The sequence below is a fragment of the Sprattus sprattus genome (genome assembly GCF_963457725.1).
Source record: "Sprattus sprattus genome assembly, chromosome: 18".
Classification (NCBI taxonomy): Eukaryota; Metazoa; Chordata; class Actinopteri; order Clupeiformes; family Clupeidae; genus Sprattus; species Sprattus sprattus.
Genome location: NC_137916.1, coordinates 11,452,945 through 11,478,159, shown reverse-complemented (window position 1 = coordinate 11,478,159; position 25,215 = coordinate 11,452,945). Strand labels below are relative to the sequence as shown.

General features: G+C 45.0%; 1 protein-coding gene across 5 annotated transcripts in view; it reads left to right on the top strand.

Annotated features, from left to right (window-relative positions):
* Positions 1 to 5,607: 5,607 nt before the first annotated feature.
* The window catches only part of LOC308379347 (RNA binding protein fox-1 homolog 2-like), a 38,396-nt gene continuing 18,788 nt past the window's right edge, over positions 5,608 to 25,215 (top strand). For all 5 annotated transcript variants that reach the window (XM_080856442.1, XM_080856440.1, XM_080856439.1 and 2 more), the window contains exons 1-3: positions 5,608 to 6,909; positions 23,432 to 23,629; positions 24,606 to 24,785. In XM_080856442.1, coding sequence (XP_080712568.1) covers positions 6,658 to 6,909; positions 23,432 to 23,629; positions 24,606 to 24,785 — 630 coding nt within the window. In that variant the 5' untranslated portion in view covers positions 5,608 to 6,657. The remainder of the gene's footprint in view (positions 6,910 to 23,431; positions 23,630 to 24,605; positions 24,786 to 25,215) is intronic.

Sequence of the window (25,215 nt, the reverse complement as noted above, 5' to 3'; positions counted from 1 at the left end):
CTAATTCCCTAAAACATGCTAACAAATGTGAAAAGTTTAAAAACAAAGATGTTCACCCACAGTAGCTTTAGGTCAGTTTAATCACCTCAGACAGTTTAATCACCTCACCTGCTGTGTTAAACATAGGAGAGAAGTGCAAGCGTAGGCCTCTAGGTTCTCCTTATTCACACATGACTGTGCAGCTACGCACAGTTCCAACCTCATTGTCAAGTTTGCTGATGACACAACCATTGTGGGCCTCATTACTGACAATGACGAGTCAGCCTACAGAGAAGAGGTTGCTACCCTGACTACATGGTGTCAGGATAATTACCTCTCTCTCAACAGCAGCAAGACAAAGGAGATGATTGTGGACTATAGGAGACGGCAGGTGGAGGAGCACGCACCCCTGCACATCAACGGTTCTGCAGTGGAAAAGGTCAGCTGCTTCAGGTTCAGCGATGACCTCACCTGGTCTACTCATACGGACAAGGTTGTAAAAGCGGCCCGGAACCGCCTCTTCTTCCTGAGTTGACTGAAGAAGTTTGGCATGAACCCAGTCATCACCAACTTCTATAGATGCACAATAGAGAGCATCCTGACTGGCTGCATCACAGTGTGGTATGGGAGCTGCACAGCCAAGGACCGCAAGGCCCTTCGTAGTGTGGTCAGGTCTGCAGAGTCCATCATCGGTAGGGAGCTCCCAGTACCTACCACACACGATGCCCCAGGAAAGCTGGCAGGATCCTAAAGGACTGCTTCCACCCAGCCTTCAGACTTTTTACCCCGCTGCCTTCTGGAAGGCGGTACCGTAGCATCCGGTCTCGCACACGCAGACTGGAGAACAGTTTTTACCCAAGGGCCATCAGGCTGCTAAATGGACATTGATCCACCACTGCCACTTTTGCACTCGTCACTTTACATGCACTGTCACTGTCACTTTCACACTACTGTTTGCACTACTCTACATATTCTGTCATACAACTTGCTGTTTGGACTAGCAGTAATACCATATCAGTAATATTGCACCATCTGTAACTCCCTCAGTATGTATGAAGGTTAGTATAGGTTAATTAGGTTAGCATAGACTATTATATGTTATATCATGTATGTATAGTGTAGTATTATATGTATAGGCTGTTATATGTATATTTGTTAGTATTATTTGTTGGTTGTTATATGTTTAGCATACTGTATGGTAAAGTTATATTGTATGTTTAGTAAGGTTATTTAGGTTATTAAATGTTTATTATGTGTAAATTATGTTCAGAGTACTTGTACAGAGTGTACGTCATGTCGTTGTTCTGTCATACTTTGTTATGTCATGTTATGGTAGACTCTTAGGCGGCGCCTTGTCTTAAGAATTTCAGTGCCCTGTCTGACCCTGTGTCATTTTTTTGCATCTGACAAATAAAAGACTTGAACTGTTAAGCCTGAAATACACTTCAGAAGGATTTGATCGTACTTCACAACTTCAGACCCTTTACACTTCTACGACGGCTGTGGGTGCTGAAAGTAATTTACCTCCCAGACCATTATAGGATCCGCACCATTATTCAATACTGTTGACGGACTGGGATGAAAATGTGACCTGAACCTACGTGAATTTTTTTATTGTCGTCAGCGTATTTATTGCAGCGCGACCAAGGAAAAAAACTTTTAGTGGAGCATTAAAGTGTAGTGGGCGAAAGTCCTCGTTTGACAGCCACTGACATAGCCCACACAGTATGCAGAAGTTGGTTTATTGACACACCTTATAAGGACGGCAACAGCGCTTTAAAACGACGTTTTACGTTATTCAAAGGTGAAAGATTAAAGGCAAGAGAATCCAGGTGTTAAAGCCGATTTGTGGACCAATCACAGCCAAGGGGGTATTAGACTCTCTCCGACTCTATACGAAAAGTAGGAAAAAAGCGTTCCTCTCCGACCAGCTCTCTGAGGGCTCGGATGGGCGTTAACACCTGGTGGAAGGTGTTGCCAAGGCGTGCCCAAGTGTCCCTCTACGACCAGATTGCAGAAGTGTAAATCAGGCTTTACCGCTGAGTCTGTGGAGCCAAGCTCCTGAGTGTAATGTCCCTTGAAGACATAATAGGCATCGTTGTCCCCTGCTGACAGTGTTCAAAGCAATAAGAAGTTATTTGCACACAATAAAACCACATGTTTAGATCAAGTCACAACTTGTGAAAGTATGTAGACATGCTTAAACAATATTGAAGTACTGTAGTTTTAAAGATCACTGTGTCAGACTCAACACCACAGTTAAAAAATGAAAGGTTCAAATATGCAAAGGGGGCCATCTTGAGGCAGAACCTGAAATTGCATCAGTCAGAAATCTGCCCATTATTGGCACATTTCACTCATGAAGATGAAATGAAAGCCATCACAAGACTTTCCCTTTTAGTTTCAGAGCATATATGAGTTTTAGACTGGGCAGTTACCCAGATGTCTTAATGATCCTGCTTTTGTAGGATACACCCAAAATTGTCTAGCTAGTCACTGAGCATCCTTCTATGAGATACAGTGCTCTGCATAAGTAGTCACCCTCTTGGATGTTTTACCCTTTTATTGCTTTTATTAATCAATCATGGTCAATACAAGTTGGCATTTTGGAGAAAAAAAATCACAAACAAGTATAACAACACCTGTGTCTGGAAGGTCCATTCACTGGACAGTATTCAGTAATCAGTATTCCAGTATTCAGTAATCAGCTACCGTTACACCATGAAGACCAAAGAAAACTCCAAGGAACTCACAGAAAAGGTAATTGAAAAGTAGCCTACAAGTCAGGGTTCTTCACCAATCAAAGCTTTATGGAAGAGAGCCACTGTTGAAAAAAAGCTCCACTTTGGTCTCATTAGACCACAGAACCTTCTTCCAGTTTACCAGGGAGTCTCCCACATGCCCTTTGGTGAACTTTAGTCGATATTTGATATGAGTTTTTTTCAACAGTGGCTCTCTTCCATAAAGCTTTGATTGGTGAAGAACCAGGCAACAGTTGTTGTATGCAGAGTCTCTCCCAACTCAGCTTGTCTTCATGGTGTAACAGTAGCCAGGAATACTGATTACTGAATACTGACCAGTGAATGGACCTTCCAGACACAGGTGTCGTTATACTAATCACTTGAGTTGAGGCACATTGACTGCACACTGATCCCCATCTCACTAATTGTGAGACTACAAGCACCAATTGGCTGGACCTCTGTTGAATTAGGTCAGTCACTTTAAAGGGGGTGAATACTTATGCAATCAAATATTTTACATATTTTAATTAAATTGAAATCTGTTTGCACTTTGACATTAAAGGGTTTTTTTTTATTTTATTTTTTTAAAGCCAACTTATATTGACCATGATTATAAAAGTAATAAAAGGGTAAATCATCCAAGGGGGTGAATACTTATGCAAGGCATTGTAGAGATACAGAGTGCAGTGACAAAGCAGTGTAAAGTACTGTACTGTCGTACCCAGCAGCAGACAAATGTAATCAAATATCATCACAGGCCAACATATGGTTGAATGTAAAATCAGCTGGATGTTCTGGTCAAGTACAACAAAATGTAATCAATGTAATCAAATGTAATCAAAAACTTACACTAAAATGTCTATTAGTATCCATTAAGAAATGAACCCCATTTTTAAGATAATAGTCCATGGCTTGACGCTTTTTTGGGGTGACAAAATAAGTGGATCAATCAATCATCTCCACAGCTCAGCTATGTAGCTTGCTGCTCTCAACTTGACATACAAAAAATTAGGCATATGTTTGTTGATATCTATATGTTCAGCCAGAATAATACTTTCATCATACTAAAAACGACACACATCCATACATGAATAAATTACAACCTCCTGAGTTTAATAAATATTTATCTTAAACATGTTTGGTGCATGGTCTCTAACTAGAAGGCCTATGAACCTTTGAGATGCACAGAGATAGATTCAGCAGATAAACTGAATGAACACACGGCTAAGTGGTTCAGGTCAATCAAAGATAAAAGCATAAAGCTTTTACATGAACCTCTTTGTTGAACTGCAGTCATTATAAGTCACAAAACTTGCCCTTCATGACTACATCTTTAAGAAATTAGCCACGGACATAACCCTGAATACAATTGTAGCCGCTTCTAAATGCCTAACAATAGTATTTGTTTTCATGAAGCACCCCCATAGACCTTAGCCTGCCAGTTTTCACTCAGTGATCAACACCTCACCAAGCTCCCTTAAAAAAGATTTTAAAAGGTAGGAGTAAAGGAAAGAACATTTACTTCAGGTCAGAGCATCAGGTGAAATTGGAACGGACTACTTCAGCAGGCTGAATTCATTTTGGGTTCACTGAGTAATAACAAGAGTACATGAGACAAGGCTTTGATATTGTCATAGTGGACACAGCCAGGCAATGAAGAAACTCTAATAGATTTGAAAGCCTTTACCTTTAAAGGTTAAAGTGGTTAGGGAGCACATCATATTAGGCCTATATGCACATTTTAGTAGTAGAAAACTGGCAGACTAAGAAATGGATATAAACAGAAAACACAATTTAAGTTATAAGCTTAATCAGAGGCTATGAACAGCTCAATGCTAAAGATGGGAGGACAAAGGACTGTGTGTGTTGTTTAACAGCCACAATAAATATGAAAAACTTGAGACTTGTTACCAAGCAAAACAGGACATGGTTTCTGTATCATATGGTACAGAAATGGCCTGCTGAATCTTGAACTTTATTGATGTTGAATGTGAAACAAATGCTATTAATGGTTGAGCACACCGTGTTTTTCAGTCTACACAGTAGACACATCAACACATATTGACAACTATTTAGATGTGCTGCTATATTTACTGGTTGCTCACAAACGCTGTCAGATAATTCACCTATAGATACTGGATTACAGTAAATTAGCAACGAATGTCACGACATACTTATTTTCTACACCAGGGGTCGCTTAAACACCAAACTTAAAACAATTATTCTAATAGGGTGTTCAGACAATAATGTTGGTATGTTAATAGGGAAGCCGATCGTGCTGTTTGGTTCATCACTTATTAACGCAGCATTGTGATTGTTTTCTCACCCGGATACTATACATTTTGAAGGTGTTTTAGGAGGCGGCACAGTTGCCAAGAGGAGAGAAATCAACGTCTCCTTCGTGATTTTACGCTGTGATTTTTGACCCCTCCCCTCATCTCCATTATTAGCCATATCCACATTTTCCGCCATCTGACTCTAGAAAGTTAATCTGCGCTTTGTTTACAGAGCAACATAAGGCAAGGAAAAGAAGAGAAAGGATATCGCGCCCAAGGCCGAGCGGTTTGACTTGAAAATTCTTTTCAATTTGGGCTGTAAAGAACAATGAATATTTAAGACAAATATACCCTATGAGGTTAAATTATAGCTGAACTAATGTAACACGAAAACACCCGTTACAAAATCTCTCTGCGCGGCCAGAATTTAAAACAGAATGTATGTGTTTGCATAATATCAAAGACCGCTTAAATATTTGTGCTTAAGGGAAGGAGGGGAAACGAGGAGGGAACAACCACACAGAGGGGAAAAGAAGGAGGAGAATTGGAGACACGGTAGAGAGGAAATCGTGCTCCTTACTAGCCGACACACGCCGCCAGAATACATCGAACAGATTGGGGGAGAAAGGAGGCGATAAGAAAGGAGAGAAGGTGAAATACTCACGAGGGATTTACACAGGTTGGGATACAGACTTTGATTATCACGAAGAAAGGACTAACGTTATTTTGTATTTCACGTGCATTTTAAAGACTAACGTTAGCCATTTTCTTCTGGACAAGGTATTGTAATATAACCCTTGTGAGGTAGCGGAATGTGTAGGCTAGCGATAGCTAATTAGCTAGCTTAGAATATCCGAATTCAGGACTTTGCAAATTGTGTGGGTTTGTTATCTGGCTAAAAGGCAACGTTATATATATATATATATATATATGCACTCACAGTGTTATTCGTCAGCATACGCTAGCCCTCGTATAGTCAGTTGTTGGTGGTGTGGTTTTCATATTGATGGCCCTGACCATGGTGCTCTTTCCATGATTAAACAATAACACTAGCTTAGCTAGCATAAAACATATTTTATGGATCAAAGACTTACCCAATGGATAACTAGCTGAGACAAAAGGAAGGTCAATCGTTTAATATCTCCCCACTGCAGCTTTGGCTCACAAAAAAATTGGCTTACGAAATACAGCAACGTTTGGACTAGTCACTGGCATATTTACGTTCAGATTCCTTTAACAACGCCTTCAGACAGTTGCTGCATTCCCTGCGCGTTGTTTTTATTGTAAGTCCCACCTTGATTACGCCAGGGCCTAGCTTACTATATTGCTAATTTATTAGGCCTGCAACCAATCTGTGAGACTGTCAACCAACATTAGTACAGTCTCATTCTTTTTTTCTATTATTTTTACCAGCTGGTCTAACCTTTTTTTCTTCGATTTTCTCCGTTACTTGTCATTGTTGGACTGTGGACATTTTGGGAACCGTCGCTAAATTTAACCAGGCTCAGTGTAAAACAGGAGTTTTGATCTTTCTGGGCAGAGGAAACCGGCTAAGGTTACTCGCATTCTAGGCATAGCGAGACCCTATCCTAGAACAGGGTACAACCAAGGGGAAGGAGGCAACGGTATAAATAGATAGCTAACGGAGACCGAGCTGTTCAATGTTAATGTCGACTGACGTCGCATCAATAATGTTACCCGTTAATCGGGGAATGATGGAACGAGAGAGGGACATTGACTCCGAGGCTGGACCCCTCGAAAACTCTGCCGGAGCTTCAGGAGCGGTCCGAGGAATGAAGCGTGGAGATCCGGAGCCTGACGCACAAACAGCTGCAGCTTTGACCGAACTGGCCGGGGCGGAATGCAAGCGGCCAAGGATAGATGGGACCGGGGCTGTCGGTGACATTGGGCAGGTAAGGAATAAGACCTTCAGTATTGCACCTTCTTGCGCAGGAGGGATCTCATAATTGTAAGGTATTTTCAGCTCATAGCCTACTTCACATTACCACGCTATTTGCTTTGGATTACAAAATATTCACCATTAACACTGAGTACACTGCAAAACGTTACTGCATTGAAACTCAGCAGTTTTGCTGCAGTCGGAAGTTGTTTAATTGTATCTGCTCAATGACTATCGTTGTGTACGCGGTGTTGCCATAATTAAACAGTGGTAGTGATAACGCTACAGTGCAGTAACGTTAACGGTAGCCAGATGCTTTGTTTTGTTTGGTATATAAATCCCATCTGTTGTTTCTTTGGGAAGCGTGTGCGACAACCCTTGTCAACAATACCCGCATGGAATCAGCATTGGTGTCGATGTTGTCAGTGCTGCATTTTCGGTGAATCTGGTAGCTGGCTAATTCTGTTAAGGGGGGAGGGTCGTTACAGAGACACAAAGAACAGGCCGTATTACACCCCTACGGGGCCAAATTGGCTACTGGTCTGTTTTGGCGTCTCCTTAGTACTTGTTTTACAAACGTGACTAGGACATAACATAGCTCGACCCCACCATATTACCTGACTAGTTGTGCGATGTACGCAAAGGTTAAAATTGAAGCGCATGCAGTCAACAACACAAAACTATCTGCTGCTCATAATCGAAGTCTGGGTCCGTTCGAATTCTACCAACCAGAGAGGGAGGAGAGTAGGCATGGGGCACGAGGTGTGATGAAGAAGGGTCACGGTTGGAGGTTACGTGCACACGAGGAGGTTCGTTTCAGAAGCCCTCTGCCAATCAGCATTATCGATCACCTCGCACAGGAGGTCATCGCTGGAAATTCGCCTGGAGGCGTGTGTGAGAGAGAGAGAACTAGAGGGAGGGGACTTGAGGACAGAGGAAAGGACGGATGGAAGATAAATAGAGGATGTTTGTGGGAAATACTGTGGTCGCACTTTAGACCGTGAATGATGGAGGAACTCGTATTGTCATGTTTTTTTTTTGGGGGGGGGGTCACTATTACATCAGCGTTAGACAAGGACTAATCAACCCACAAATCATCTGTTTGATGAAAAAAGCCCAAGCCAACCCAAAAGTTATTGTCATAAGGTAAACCAGGAGGAGAGAAGGATGCTGATGGATTGGAAAGAGACATTTGGTGACAGTTTGGGGGAGCGGGGACGGTCCCCATCCCACTCCACTCATCCTCAGTTGCCTTTCTTTTGTTCTCTGCCTGCCTCCTCCAGTCACTCCCTCCCCCAGGCTACCCCCTTTAAATCCCCCCCCCAGCCACCCCGGCCCGAAGGCACATTTCCCAGTTTGTTGATTGACTTCTGTATCACCAATTCTTTTTCATGTGCCAGTGACCAATGGGAATCCCCCCCTTATCTCTGACATCTTGCGCTCACACACAGACTTCTAATTACCATGCTCTCTCGTGGCCCCGTCACCGTCTCACTGTGCTCTTTGGTGATTCTCTGTGTGTGTGCAGTGCTGCAAGGACAGAGGGACTCAGTGAAATGCTGTTTGTGATATCACTGTCCCTCTTGGTCCTAGAGAGCCGATTTGTCCTATCGCTGACAGGAAAGAGGCTTTGTGTTGCGCTAACGAGATCAAAGCTCATTTAAAAGAGGGCATTAGGCTTACTGATCGCTTTCAGGCAGGGAAAGTAGTGTGTGTGTGTGTGTGCAGACTGTGGCTTACAGTAAGTGCTGCCAATCAAATGGGCAATCTGGAGTTTGACACAGAATTCTCTGAGGGCTAACCTGCTTGCAGTTCACGATAAACTCTGACTTTTTAGTCCATGAAATTTATCTCCCAACAAAAGCTATCTCCTTCTAACCCTGTCAGCTCTCTCTCTTTCTCTCTCTCTCCATCTCTCCATGATTGTCACTGAACTTTGGAGTGCAAGGCAGCCCAGTCACCCTCACCCTTCAACTTGTCTTGATAAGATCCCCACCTAAGAGTTGCTCAATATTTGTTCCTCTTCTCCCCCTCCTCACCCCAACATGTAAAGCCACGACATAGAGATGTGACTGTATGCCATCTTTGTCCTCTCACTGTCCCTCCCACCCAGCACTCCTCCTTCTCTCACACACACACACGCCTAGGCTCGCATACTCACACACTAACATAGATACATACACACACACACAAAAGCGCACACACACACACACACACACACTCTCTCCACTTTGCCCCCAAACTGTCATTTGCACTCCTGTCTCCTACTCTGGTTGTCCCTGCAAGTCAACTTCTGCTGGATTGTCCTGTCTAGTCCCTCTTCCTTTAACCCCCCCCCATCCTTGCATCCATCCGTTCATGTATCTGTTCATTCTCACCCTCTTTCCCATCCCCCACTTTCACTCACCATCTGTTGACCTCATGTCATTTTTGCTTCCCTTCTGCCCCCATTTTCTCTCTCTCTCTCTCTCTCTCTGTCTTTCATTTCATTAATGCGTTCGTTCAGTATTCACGCTCCCACTTCTTTACTTTTCCTGAAATAGAAAGTGGGGGAGAGGGGGGGAAAAATAAACAGAGCAACGCCCTTTTTTTGCAGAGCGTTCAGAGTAACTCTGTGTGTTTGTAGTTGAGAGTCAGCCGCCTCTTCTTAGAGCCTTAGTTACTGTGTGTGGCCCTGATGGCAATTGGTTTGACACTCTATTATCCAGCTGCTTGAGTTCTCAGCCATCTTGTGTGTGTGTGTGTGTGTGTGTGTGTGTGTGTGTGTGTGTGTGTGTGTGTGTGTAAGGAGAGATGCCATGCTTTTTTTCCTACTGTTAGTTTGTGGGGGGAGGGACAGCAGGAGTGCTGGTAGTAATGTATACCTGATCTTAGGGAGCCATATGGCCAACAGCCACAAGTCTGCTCGTGTCTGTCTGTCTGTGTGAACGTCTGTTTGTTTTAGGGGTTAAGTTTGTCTGTGTAAGTGCATGTTGGTCTCTGTACTGTTCTTTTGTACTGGAAAGTCTGTGTAAATGTGTGTTTGAGGCCTTGTGTAAGGGTGATGTGTTTGTAAGTTGGCATGTTTCAGTGTGTGTCTTCAAGTAGTTGGTGTGTCTGTATCTGTTTGTTTTAGGGGTTGCCTGTGTGTGCGCCTATGTGTTTGCAGACAGGGTGTCAGGTTCAGACCCCGATATACCCACCCCTTAAGGAAATATAAGTCACATGACATTCTTTGAGAGTGACTCATTGTCTCCATTTTTTAAAAGTCTCTCTTTCTCTCCCCTCCTCCTAAAACTGTAAGTTAACTTCTCTGCTTTGTCTTCTCTCTATCCCTTTTCTTACTCACCCTTCCCTCTGTCACACCTCCTTTTCTTTTCGTTGTTTTGCTCTGTTTTTCTTTCTTCTCCTTCCATCCCCCATCCCCTCACTCGCCCCCCCTCCCCCTGACAGATTGATTCCAGATGTTCCCAAATTCTTTCACTTGGCCTCCTGGTCTCAGACGCTCCTCCACTCTCTCCCGCTCTTTCTCGAATCTTCCTCTCTCTCTTGCTCGCTCTCGAATCCTCCACTCTCTCCTGCTCTTTTCTCTTTGCCTTGTTGTTCTTTATCTCTACCTGCGTCAGTCTTTTTTCCTCGCTCTTTCTCTTCTTTTCTACCTGTTCTCTCTTGTCCACACTACAGCTGGCCTTATACGGGCCCTGTGCTGCTTTCTATACTGACTCCTGGTTGTAATGGTCCTACATCATGTTGCACACTCATGCAGCATTGGAGAGGTTATTGATGTTTTGCCGGCATGCCATTTGGCCTTGAGGCTTTTTATGGAGATACGGCCTCCTTTTCAACATGGATACAGTGTGTCTCATCTCTCACATTGGGTGCCCATTAACTGGCCTCAATCAACAATCTGTCAATGTTTGGGGGAGCAGTGTATCTGTGTATATGTGCGTGCATGCATGCATGCATGTGGGGGGCGGGTAGCCTCTTTCCCACTGCTTGCTGAAGTTTTTCAGGGTCTCCTCAGCAGCCTCGCTGTTTTTCATGCGGTGCTCCGAGGAGAGCGTTCCCCCCCCAGGGGACGAGGCACGAGGGGGAAATTGGTTCCAGATGAAACAGGAAGTGTGGAGGGGGAGACAAAGAGAGGGCTGTTTGAGACTGAGAGAGGAGGAGAGGGAGACTGGGGTAAGGAGCGGTGTGGATATGGAGTGAAGTGCAGTGTCTGTCTCCTTTCCCTCTCGCGTTCACTCCCACACTAGAGCCCTTACTCTTTGGGCTGATCTACACTTGCCCCGGACATGCACTGTGCATCCAGACGGCCCCTCTAAGAGGGTGGGCTATTCGCTCTCAGAAGCAGAACCCACCCAAACCTCCACTGGCCTCTGCAGCTATGGGCCAAATTGGGGTGAGGTGCGAGAGGGCTGGGAATTGGAAAGCAGCGCTCATGTGTCTTGGTTGCGCAACAGCATCCAGCAAGGCACTGAGCACATTGCCTGAAAATGAATGAAATGGTCCACATTTGAAATCCTGGTCATTGTTATTTCCAAAGATCAATGTCTGTGAAACTTGTTCCATGAGACTAAATCAAAAGAACCTCATCTACAATTTTAGTGTGAGAGAGGACCTTTAAATGTAGGCTGTAGTGTCACTTTGGAAAGTAGTGTCAGACAGTCCTAGACACCCTCCTTAGCTCTGCCTCTAATGTAGCATAGATAAACAGCCTCTGTAGAGTAAGGGCAATTGAGTGCCTTTGCGAGGCAGGTTCTGATGAAGCATAAACCAGGCATTATTTTTGATTCTTTCAATCTCTTTTGATCTCATTTCCTCTTTCTCCATCTCCCCTCTACTGATCCTTGGAATCCATTCAAATCTTTCTCTCTCCTTCTCGCGCTTTTTTCTTCTTCTTTCTAGCCACCCCTCCCCCTTTAGGCTGTCTCTTTCAGCATGCGCTCATGTTCTGGATCATGCGGTCAGTCCGAGGAGGATGCAGTGCGTGCGTTCGTCCGATCCCGTTTCATACGGTTGGTGCCGCAGTTTGCCTTTCCAACGGGCTGCATGCAGCCGCTGCGTCTCTACCCTGCTGTCGCCATGGCAGCCGTCTCTTTGCTGTTATGATTGGCTGGTGGAAAAAGAATTGCGAGAGTAGGCTGTATTACAGTCCAAATCAAATGAGTGGAAGGGCCTGTCTCATAGAATCTCAGTCATATGGAAGGTGCCTGTTAAAGCAGCCATGTTGGTTGAGTCAGAACTCTTTGAGATTGAGCTGTAAAGGCAGTTTTCGCCTCATCTCAAATTCTTTTAAAACACACGTCATCTCTGAAACTATGCATGGTATAAATGCCATTTAATTGTATTATCAAAAAAGCCTACTGGATACTCTGAAGTATTTTTGCTTTGTGGTACTTTAACCTTAAGCTACTATTAAGAGAAGGCGTGTAGTCAGCCAGCTTTTCTCTCCTGAGTTCTCCTGATCTTATCCTAATGACAGCTCTGCTCATGAGCTAGAGAAGGGTAGGGTGCCAGGAGAGTAGAAAAAAAAAAGTTGTAATCCCCTCCAAATATGGCTGGTTCTTCATGCTTTGACCAAGTGAAGACCGACACAGAGGCAGTAGAGAGGGGGTGGCTGTTTCATGTGGAGAAGCTAGTCTCCCTGTGACATCTGTACATTACATTTGTTCCCTGCGTCAAGCTTGAAATGATTCTAGCAGAGATTTTTGTCTCTCTCCCTCTCTTTCCATCGTATCCTTCCATGCAGAAGTAAAATGGAGGCAAAGTTGAACCAGGCCTGTCTCCTCAGCCTCTTCGGGGAGTGTTATTCAGTCTGATTTGAAAGGCCTGAGATTCATTCGGGAGCCTTGTTTTAGTTTCTCCTGTTTTTCACAAATGGCTTTACAGAAGTTCCATGTGGTGGCAGTTATGGGCTCATGTTTGCAGATTGCTTTCTCTGTATCAAAACCCCAGCATATATATCTTTATTATACGGCTCTTCAGAATGTTCCAAAAAGTACCGTTGATTTGAATGGGCCATCCCTACGTCATACCCTACATTAATTCCTGCTAAAAGACCGCTGCGAAAAGATAATGACCGCTGTCATTGGCAATGGGTTTTGTGCTTCTAATTCAGCTCTTTCATATCATTCCGCAAGAAGTCCAGTCATTTTAACGTAACAGACTCATGGTAATTTGAAGTCAGCAAGTAATGGGTTGCTATGCAACACCTGAAACTTCAAAGTTCTATTTGCTTGAAGAACTATTTATTTCTAAACGGGACTCATGAAACAGCAACTAAATCATTAAAAAGAGGTATGTTGGAGGAATGTCTTCTATCATTTTTGGCAAGTAACCGTATATTAAGCGGGCGTCAGGGTGTTGTTCGCCCCGTCGGGAATTATTTTTGGAGAATGACCTCCGGACAATACATCATCCCTTACATAAAACCCTTTTCTCTTATACACAGCACAAAGCCTGAAGAAATGAAAGGGATCGATGGTAGAATTAGAGGGCAATTAACATGATTCCTGACTACAGAACGCAGATATTCACATTCAGTGCTGTTACATGTGTCCAGTTTTCGAGCGTAGTCGGGTTTCAAACGAAGATCCATTTCATGTAACTCCCCAAATCTAGATTTCCTGTGCCCGACTGAAATCAGATTTACACCCCCAGATAAGTGATCGGATTTGGTTGGAAATCGGACAACGCGCGCTTGTAACTTTTGAAACTAGATTACAACTGGACAACAACAACTTTTGCGCATTAGCTGTAATGAAAACAGCGCCATATATTGTAGTGGGATATGACATGCTTTCGTACAAGATCTGGATTTGTCACCGCCATGTACCGTGAGATAACGCAGTTAACCCCCCATGGATAGAGAAGTCGGGCTTTGGCCGAAAACGGGTTTATGCCGTCATGTAAACGTACTGATTGTCATCTCAACTGGTGGGCCTAGTTGTTGGGGGTTGGGGGTCTACTATCTTTTGCTCTCCTCAATGACCTATTTTACCAGCAACACGGTGTGCCTGAAACAACAAAAAGAGATGCATATTTTATGTTAACCCCCACTTGGAGTTGGTAGTGGAGGTGGTTATGCGTTCCAAACACAAAACACCTCTTGTGTGAAAGCCCAATCCACCTCACTGGGAGTCTCTGGTGTGTTGGAAAGTTTTGCTTCTCTAGGCCCGGCCCTTTGATGTGCTCTGAAGCTCGCCTGAGTGGCATGCGCAAGCTGTGGCGAGGGGCAAGGGGGACTTCTTTCGAGGCGTTTGAAAAGAGGCAGAGTGAAGGGGAGGGTTGGGGAGGGGGAATGTGATTTCAAGGTGTTTGTCGTCGCCAAAACAAACATAATTTATCACAAGCATCATTTACACACACCAGACCTCTCCCTGCAACACCCCCCCCCCCCCCCCCCCCCCACACACACACACCCCTCCCCTTGCTCGCCCTCTCTGAGAATAATGAGCCTTTGACCTAAAGTTACTATGGTTACCCCCCTCAGAGCCAGGTAGGCTCATGTGCTTACCCATGCAGTGCTTGTGCAAGCGGTTTTGCACGGATCTCGTCTCTAAACTCAGGGACGGTAGAACAGACTGCTGACTAGGAGCTCTTTTCCCTCAGAGGTGTACCTCCTGGAAGGCCTCCGAGCTCTGCGCACCCCCCCAGCCTCTCCATCCCCTTCCCCTCCACTCCATGTGCTGGGCTGAAATCATAATTCTCCAGTTCCCCAAACCTACTCCCCGCTTTCCTACTCCCCCCCCCCCCCCCCCCAAGTCTCCCCCTCCTCTCCCTGCTTCTCCACAGAATGTCTTTTGTAATAAGCGCTTAGGGTATGAGAGAAGGCACAGCTACTGTCAGGGTCTTATCTATAGCTCTGCACACACACACACACACACACACACACACACACACACACACACATGCATGCTCTCTCTCTCTTGCTCACAATCTCTCTCACATACACAAACATACACTCTATCCCTCTCACACACACATTATGGAAGTGTGTGTAGTTATCTCCACGTGGAGGCTTGGTGTGTGCAGCAGTGCAGGAGTGCCACAGGATGGGGGTGTTGGACCGCAGACGCCTGCGCTTGCTCTTCGACATGATTGATTTCAAGAACTTTATCTCCGTCCCCCCCACACACACACACACCCCCGTCCCGCCCCTCCACTCTTCCATCTCCTTTCTTGGGAATGCAACTCGCCGCAGAGAAGGGGGGTTTGGTGAGGAGGGAGGGTGAGGGGTGGGCGGATAAGAGGGAAGAGAAGCTGGGGAAGAGGAAAAGGAAAAAATCAAACGTGTCTGGTAGGGGAAGACTTCACAGTAAGCAGAGTAAGATACTGACAATCACCGTAGTTGGCTGCAAAAATAAAGGATATAGCCTTCTACATGGACTATTCCACATATGACTCGGTAGTCTCACACATTGCATCAATACACATAAAAGCATGAATCTGTCCTACTGTTTTTTCATTCAAATATTTTAAGTGTGAGGGTTACTCAGTGTTTTTCTGTAATCGGTGACCATTCACATTGGGGGATTTGCAGCCTGTGTGTTGTTCTACTTGTGTCTACTAACAGGGCCCTTATTGGTGTGTGTGTGTGTGTGTGTGTGTGTGTGTGTGTGTGTGTGCGTGCATGTGCCTGCCTGCCTGAGTGCCTTGCATACACTAATCTCAGCAGTGCTCTCAAGCCTTTGGGGCTGAAATACTCCAAGTTGCAGCTTGCTGCAGACGCATTTCACCAGAGATTTATACGCCTAAAATCACACAAGTGGGTCTGTAGGCCAATTACAAAGAGGTCTGTAGCTGGACGGTGTAGCCTTGCAAAGGGAGATCGAAATGAAATGAATGTAATTAACACAATGTCAATGTTTAAGTGTTTGTTGATTTACTTGATGATACTTGTTTTAGTATTTCCTCTTTTGGACAGCTGCCAAACATTCCTTGTACAAACTAGGTGGTGTTCAGAGGTATGTGAGGTGGACACGTGGGTGGGTGACCCATGTGCTGTGTATGCCTGAGAGCACCTATCAGTGCAAGGGCCATGTGTTAATCAGTGTTACTGGGTAAAAAAAGCAGAGTTTAGAGTTTGACCCTAGTTTTATCTCTGTGTGTGTGTGTGTGTGTGTGTGCATGCGCATGCAAGTGCATTATAGTCAAAGGTGGTCTTTGTTTAGCCTGAGCATCTTTTGAGAGCATATGTGTGTTAATACAGGGACAGTAAGTGTGTGTGTGTGTGTGTGTGTGTGTGTGTGTGTGTGTGTGTGTGTGTGTGTGTGTGTGTGTGTGTGTGTGTGTGTGTGTGTGTGTGTGTGTCTGTTCAGCCTGTGTTGATAATCCACAGATCATCCCCTATTCATCCACTCAACCACTCCTTGCTTACATGCTAATCCCGTCAACCCTCACTCTCTTTTTCCCCCCATCCCTTTATCCTTTTATCTCCATCCCGTTATCTCTGGGCTGCATCCACTGACACCCCAGTCCCCCCCCCTGCCCTTATGCCGGGGTCTGGCTTGATCACCCCTCTCACGGCAGATGCTCCTGGTTACCACTGGTATAGGCAGGGTGAAGCAAGACTGCAGTCCTAATCTCCTCTCTTTTGAATAACGATGGGCCTTGGCCTTATTGTCGTCCCCCCCCCCCCCCCCCCCCCCCCCTCCAGTTCTCTCGCTCTCTCTCTCTGCCTGTCATATCCTGATGGCTTACATATTATTGCCTTTTTACCACTCATGCCCCCCCCCCCCCCGTCTCTTACGGTGGCTCTGGTTTATTACAGGGAGATTTCAAGGTGCATTGCAGAGCAAAAAGCATGAAAAGGCACAGCTTTTGGAGGAGGGTGTGACTGTGATGGTGGGGAAGATGTCAAGTGTCAGATCAGAAAGGATACAAAGAAAGATACAAAAAAAGAAAGTGAGTGAGAGGGAGATGGAAAGAGAGAGGATGAAAGATGAGAGAGTGAAGGGTGAGAGAGAGTGATTGTGTGTGTGTGTGTGTGTGTGTGTGTGGTGGGGAGCTGAGGGGCGTCCAGAGTGAGCAGGGCCCCGACGAGCTTCTGCCATCCAATAAATAAATGATCAAAAAAGCTGCAATGCAGAGGGTTGTGTTACCGCCAGCAGCCAGCCAAGCATCGTCTCTCCCAAGACTGCTGCAAAGCCTGTCACATCTTCCCTCACACACACACACACACACAAACAAACACACACACACACACTGGGTGAGCGAGATGAACTGTAGTGGAGAAAGAAGAATGCGGAGTGGATGTGATGAGAGAGGAAAGGGGGAGTGATGGAAACAATAAGAAATTGTGTTTAATACAGCAAGTAAAGAAGTTAAAGAACTGTTGCGAGAGCGAGAAATAGAAAAGGAGAGAGAAAGACACCAAAGAGGCTCACTGGGGGAGGAACACTGGGGGAGGAACAGAGGTGTGGTGAAGCTGAGAGACGAAAGTGTAAAGGTGGGCTGGCAAATTTGGAGGTGGAGAGAGAGGGGGAGAGCGAAGGGTGAAAAAGAACTTGAGTTGTAGAGAAACCAAAGGGATTGACAATCAGGAATAGAGAGGGCTACCGAATTTAGAAGCGAGGAAGGGGAAGCCTAAAGTGACATCTAAACAAGTGTAGTCTCTGAGGCAAGTGGGGGGAGCCTCAGCTTGACCGAGCACATTTGAGGGAATGAGAGCAAAATAAGGAGGGAGAATTTGAATTTGCCACCAGTAGAAGGAAGGCTCCAGTGATTACTAGCAGATCCAACTGAAGAAGAAGAGAGGAAGATAGTCTGGACCTCTTGCTTATGGTAGACCATGATGGGACTGTACTATCCTTCACTGTTGTCGGTGAGTTTGCGTCTTTTGCCTGCAATGCTCAGGTTTCCATTTCAAGTTGAAGTAGAAGGCTGATATTCTATTACAGGAGCTGTTTTTTTGTTGTCAAGAAGTAAAAATGCTTCTTGACCCACTGTAATGATGACATTTTGCCCATAGGTTTGACACCATGCCTTATCAACAAATATTTGTTTATATTCTCTGTTGAATGGATGTGTTGGCATTATTAAGCCCTGGGGGAAAAAAATTGAGACAATATATTGGGGGCCATCATCTCTTCTTGTTTCTTGAGTATTATAATATTATTGTGCGTCTATAAGACATGCCAATAGCAAAGATTATCCAGTGTAGTTTAGCCTTGATAGAGCTGTGGTGGTGGTGAGTTGTATGGATTTGTTGAGCTACATGTAGTATGTATCTAGGACATAGAGCAGCTGTATTTTGTACTAGTCCTTTAGCTCTGAAGTGGTCATGTATGTAAACATGTATGTGGCTTTACTGGCCTGCGAGTCAGGAATCCCGCCTTAATCATTACGGTATATGCTGCTTAAATCATTACGGCATATGCTGCTTTAATTATTAGGGTATATCCTGCTGCACCATTTGCTTTCCATTTGCTGCTGCTTGTGGAGAATGGAGGCTTAATGTTTGAGCCTCTGGCGGTGGGTAGATGATGGTCTGTAATAATGTTCCATGTTCTGACTTGTTCGGAAGGTCACAAAAGCTTCCAGCGCCCTGAAGGGCCCACCATTGCCCTCGATTTCTTGTCTCTCTTTTCCTCCCTTGTATTCTCTGAAAGTGCTGTTGGTCCTCACGTGGACAGACTGTCTTAGGCCCGACATCGTTTTGAGAGCTCCACCGTTACCACGAGTAAAACTTAAAAATGAGGGAGACCGCTGAGGCTTGCTAGGTCATTTTAAAGCATATTTCTTGCATATTCTAACCAAAACTGCATATAGCCTACAACTAAAGTTGATTATTATCAAATCAATGGCACTACAAGGCAAGATAAATCCTATAAATTGTTTGTTTTTCCAACATCAGCTAAATGTGGTTGCTTGCTTGTATTGAGTGTCACTTTCACAACATCAAACAAACCCAGAAAAGGCTTTGGATGCTGATGTTTCCCATAGATTACGTCCTACGTGTAGAAACAGAACAACTTGTCTGATAACCATAATGTCTGCCAACTGGAGGCTTTGGAGGGCGGAGCTCAGACCCCAGCTTCATGGAGAATTAAACCTGATTGGATAAAGTTGGGGCCGTGGTTGTGAAGTCATCATTTTCGCAGCAATGGAAGGGCTGAATTTTCAAAAGTGTACCTCTGGAACAGTGTGTGTGTGTGTGTGTGTGTGTGGAGGGGGTGACCGGTACGTAAAGATATTCTTTGTTGTTGCCCCAGCTGTCTTTTAGCAGTCTGCTGCCCCCCTGTCTGCCCCTGAATGAGAGGGACAGGTGCCCAGAAACAGTTGTTCATCCCGCCCTCCCCCCCCCCCCCCCCCCCCCACTCAGTTTGGTGAATTGACCCTTGGGTAGGGATGGGGGAGACGACGACGACAAGTTTACAATGTAAATGCCTCCAATGTAAATGCCTCCCCCCATTTCTAATCAGTCTTCAATATTTTTGCAGATAAAGAGCAATATTTTGTTTGTGTGGAAATGTGGAAAGGCTCTACAGCCTTCCTGCTCTGTCTGTGCCTCTGCGGCCGGCACGCCCGCCCGCCCGCCCGCTCCCCTTCTCAAGCAGCTGTCATCTGAACGAGTGTGCTGTAGGTTTGTCTCTAAGCCCCCTCTTTAAGAGCAGCAGCAAATGGCTGTGGGGGTTGCAGATGAGATTGGAAGCGTGAAATACATTTTAAAGTTGACCCACCCCCCTCACACACACACACACACACAAACACACACCTCTTTACCCTAGTGTGAGATGGAAAGTGAAGAGGGGGAAGGGGTTAAATAAATGTATGCGGCCCCTCCTTGTCTTAATGTGGAGTGTGTGCGTGATTGTATATGTGTGCATATGTAGGGGGTTAAGGGTTGGAAGATACTTGTCTCTTCATGCAGATGCGTTTAGTTGTGAGGCAAAAAAAAAATCTGAAAATCATAGGTGTTAATAATTAACCGTCAGATGGGAAACCCAAGTAGATGTTCCATGCCTTCATTTCCATGAAGTAATACATTTTCCTGTGACCTATTAGAGTAGAGGATTAGCCTTACTGAACTCCGTACCTTCGTAGCACAGCCCCACCCAAGTGCATGCCTTCAGGTGTGGGAGCGTCTCCTACCATTGCATGGTCGTCTTTTCAGCAGGCTAGAACACACGCACACACACACACACACACACACAGACACACATTTACACACACACAGATGGGAGAGTCTGTCTGCCATAGACTCAGGTGGGGCTGCCTGTGTTTTCTGTACCAATGTGCACTTACTTCCCCTCTCCCCACAAATGTACAGGTCACTGGCCAGTATGGTGCATTAACATTCACAAATAGGCAAACTCTCATTCGTGTTTGCTGGCCTGTATGCTTGTGTGTGTGTGGCCATTTCTATATCCTGTATATTTCTATATCCTCTATATTTCTATTTTCCTGTCAACATTTGACTTATTCCCTCTTTTTGAGTTATTCATAATACAATTCCAAGGTCTTCCGATGCCTATGGGCTAAGTGATTGTATTAGGCTCTTGTGTTTGTTGCTGATGTCACAGACTCTATTTACATTTAACAGTTGTGTATACAGAAAATATCCCTTCAACAACAAACCCTTGTATGCAGCTGTCTGAATTGGGGTAATGCATGCTTGTTTCAGAGCCATGACACAGCATGCCTTATGAGAATTAACCAATTCCCGTAGTCCTTTACTCTGATGTGCAGGGTTAAGAGAAAAATGTCGTCAGTCTGATTGGTTGGTTGTCTTAAGAGGAGTGGCGTGGAATCGGAGCTGCAGCGCCTGGAAAACCTTACAAGGGGATGGGAGGCGGTGATATCATTACGCTTGACTGGCAGCCAGGGTTCACGTTTCCTAGTGGCGGGCACTTTGATTGGCGTGGGGGGCGGGGCAAACGTGAATACTCGTCTGGATTCTATCAAGGAAGAAAGCGAGGAAGGACGGGACAAGAGGGGGAGGGCGGAGAAAGGCAAGAAACACACGAAGAGGAGAGAAAGAGTACACAGTATTGCTAGTATTACTGCATGAGAGAACGAACTGAAAAGGGGGAAGCTATGCCTGTAGAATTCTTGCCATAATTGTCACTGATAGTTGCAAGACCGTTTCAAATTAAATTATGCTTTTGTCATTATAGTGTGAAGTCGACAGAGCAATAGTCTGACCTCCAGTTACGTTGATCAGCCGGCAAATTGCGCACAACGTGCGAGCGCCATCTCCGGATGCAAACAAAAACAACGCTCGCTCATCTAGTCAACGCTACACGTGCGGATCTCCTGGGCACGCGGGCGCTAGGGGAAAGCTCGCAGCGGGTTCTGACGGTCCCGCATACCTTTTTTTCGCACTCCTGGTGCATGGAAAAACATATGGTGTCCCAGGTAAAAGTTCGTATTTCTTTCGCGGCTGTTATTTTTGGTTCAGTTCACTGTGTGCCATCCTTATGTGTGCGTACAGGTAAAATTGTTACAGTAGGTGTGACGGTTGTCGCGACCTCTAGCTCTACACGGACACTGTAATGCTAGCCGTGAATGCTATGACTTGAATACCTTAAGATAGTTTTTTTGTTGCTGGTAGAGCTGTGTCTGAACATGAAATTTGACACTACTCTGAGTACATTACATAGACGAGTATTGGTGTCATGTGGCCTATGTTTGCCACTTGAGGTGGGGTGTGTGTGCATATCATGACTAATGTTTAAACTAGAAGTAACATTTCTTACTGCTTATTTCTCTTATTCTTTTTTGGTTGTTTTACAATCATGCATTTTCTTGAATTAAAACTGTGTTACTTGGCATCATGTTTCACGCAGAGATGTACTCTTTCTGCAGCCTCATTGCTTTAGGTTGTTTAATTGGCCCCTACCCGCTAACACACTAGCGCACACACATGCACACGTACACATGCACGCACGCACACACACACACATCTTGCCTCTGTGACTGAGATACTACCATTTTAGGACTCTTTCCCCACTCAGTCACAGTGTCAGGCATCCCTGGCCGCTTCCCTCTGGTCTCACACACACACACACACACACACAAACACACTCACAGCACCTGAACCCTCTCTTTCCCTACAGTGGAGAGGCAGATGGGTGCATCTAGATCACATCCAGCTCATGAGCTGTAAGGATCGCTAGCTGTCCCATCCCCCCTCCATTTTGCTCTCTCTCACAAACCCACACACACACACACTGAGTCAGAGTGACTCATTGGCCATGGGATGCACCCTTTAGGATCTGGCCACATGTGAATGTGTGTGTGGTGTTCTCCTTTATGCTTTTGTAGATGCCAGGATTCAAAAACTCTCCCATAGCCCCAGAAATCACTGTCAGAGCCCATAGTTCAGAGGAAGCATCTCCCTCACGCTAGGCTGTTGTGTGTTGATTTTGGTGATGATGAGGATAATGTATTTTGGGTGTTATGTTGCTAAGTGTGTGCCAGGGTTGTCACAGCCTGCATGGCTTATTACATAACGGGACTCATTTTTCCATAGGACGTCATCATAGCCCTCCCAAGTGTGCCGTTTAGAGTTGCCCTGTTTTCATTTTTTATTTATTTTCCTTTAGTCTTTTTTTGCTTGTCACCACACACTGGTCTCGTCCTCTCTTGCCCTTACTTTTCTCCCTCTCTCTTTCTCTCGCTCTTTCTCAGTGCTCCTGCTTTCACATCGAATGCAGATCAGTGTGGTTATGTTTAGTGTGAGCTCTCCCCAAATTGCAGGCTTGCTTTGAGATGGAGGTTGCCCAACCATGTCTTCAAATCTCTGCCGGGGTAACAATTAAAATCTCATCGTGGAGACGTCCAGACGCCACGTTCGCCACTGCCTGCACGGCATTGTGGGTAGTGCCACCCCTCCTTGAACTAAAATGGCGTATGGCTCTCACCACTGGGCTTTTTTTGGGGTGTTAATTTCACAAGCTGCAGCATCCATTCCTCCCTATTTCAGAGTCATCACAGATGATTGTGCTCTTTAAACAGGAAGAAAGGTCAACTCTGACAGTGTCCCCTGTGCAGGGAGATGAGGCCAGGGTGTGCAGTGACACCTTTTAAAAATGTAATCAGGCGGCACTCCGCTCCAAAGAGGGGCGAAGAGTTCAAGCCCAAGTGTTCACTCGCCTCTCACTCGGGCTGTGCCGGCAGCTCGTCACAACCTCTGGGCTTGTCACACTCCCTTCTGAGAGATTGGACCAGTGATTAAAGTAGGTTTGGAGATGGCCGAACGGCAGCGCAGAAGCAGTGTTAGAAGGTTTGCGTGCCCATGCCGCAGCCTCTGCAGGTTGGAGTGCATCGTTGTGTAGCAATGTGTGTGTATCACATTTTCAGACCTTCAATAATAGATGTGGTGGCAGTGAATATTTCATGGTAGACTGGCTGAAACCCACTGGCAAGTGTTGGCTATGGCGAGTAAAGCAGAGAAAAAGAGATGTGGAGGAGGGAGAGTGAAATGTAATAGCTATGTGTTTTAACCCCCTGTGTTGGCAGAGTCCTAATGCACACATCATATTAACCCACTCCCTTCTTTCCTTCCTTCCTTCCTTCCTTCCTATCTTTTTCCGTTTATTTTACAGGGAGTTCAAGAGTCTACGGGAGGCCAGGAGGGTCTGGTGCCCCCACCCTTCTCTGCCTTCCCCCCTCCACCCCCTCCTCAGAATGGCCTGGCCACAGAGTTTGGAGGTGCCCTGTATGCCGCAGGACCCCAGGGACCCTCTGAGGCCGGAGCCGGCACTAATGGCCCCGCCTCGGCCCCCAGCATTGTGAGCCCTCCAGTGAGTAGAGACTGCTGCTAGATCACACACATGCAGGGCTGGGCACTTTTGCACTATTACACTAAATATCTATACATTCAGTGCTATTTTATACAAGATATTAGAAATAACCATATTCGTTATATCAAGTATGCCTGCTCAAACCATGCTTTGCTGATTCTGACACAGTTTTGGGGATTTTATTGTGTTTTATGTCCATTGCTTGAAAACCATCTAATCGTTAGTTTCTTATCATGTGTGTGGTTGCTAAGCAGAACAGTTGGTTTTAGATTGCATCAAATTAGAATATTTTAGTTTCAAGCATGATAGAGTTGTGATTGTCACCTATATTATAGCAGACTGGTAGGTTTTGGATATTTTCTTTTCATGCTGAATTTAGTTGCCCACCCCACATGTCCAAATGTACATGCTTAAAATAATATTTTCAACTTGGTTCCCTTCAATTTCAAGCATCTTCCTAAGCCACTGAATTTACTTTTATACGTACACACTTAGCATACATGGTAAAAGTAGTGTTATGTGAAGGCATACAATTGTCTTACGTTTATTCTTTTTTTCAAAGACTTTTTAAATTTAAATGAACCCAACCTTATTTTTGCAGTCTTTGATAGCACTAAAAATGTGCTGTGTGTTTTTATTTAAATTAAAACTATTTAGATATGAATCATCTTTGATCATACTGATATTTGATTTAAAACTGATACTTTACCATTACACTTACGTTATTTTTTTTATTTACGTCATATATCGCTATTTCTCAGCATATGGACACTTCCCATATATCCTAACCCTTCCTCTTCTTTTTTTTGTATTAACTTCACTTTTTTTCTTATTATTTCTCTTATTTACTCTCTCTCTTTCTTTATTAATCAGAGTATAAAATGTTCATGGAATTCTTATAAACTTTTCAGTAATGTAAAGATTTAAATACTAGTTTAATCAACAAGTGTTAACTCTCCTTCCCTCGTCTCTGCAGCAGACAGAGGGCTCCTCTCAGGTAGATGTGGTGGTTCAGTGTGGGACGGCAAGTGGACCAGGCGTGTCAGCCGGCGTGACAGGGGGCGAGTCACCCGAACCTAAGGGAACCCCAAAGCGCCTCCACGTCTCCAACATCCCCTTCCGCTTCCGTGACCCCGACCTCAGGCAGATGTTTGGGGTAAGAACAGATGCTGTAATAAGTCCATATCTCCTCTCTTGGAGTAACGCCACCATTCTGACTTCCTCCCTTGGCCCTATTCTCTCTGTTAATGCTCCAAAGTAGTAGTAGCAGCACACGCATAACCTGTCCCTTTGTCTTATCAGTGCTGCTGGGCAATTGTCTGATGGCAAAAGCTGAGACGATCAGTCCTGTTAGATGCTAGTTTGAGGGTCATTTTTTACACCAGGTCTAACTAATGGGCAGTGAGGCAGGGGAGGGAAGGAAGATGAGTGGCCCAGTAGTACAAAGCCAAGCATAAGGCAACATATTGGGATATGTTTACTTGGCAAATACTGCCCCCTTGTGTATTGTGCCAGTAAATGTTGAGGGTTTTATGTAACGGTCACAAATGTGCTGTGCTATAGATTTCATCATTCATGATTTGTAT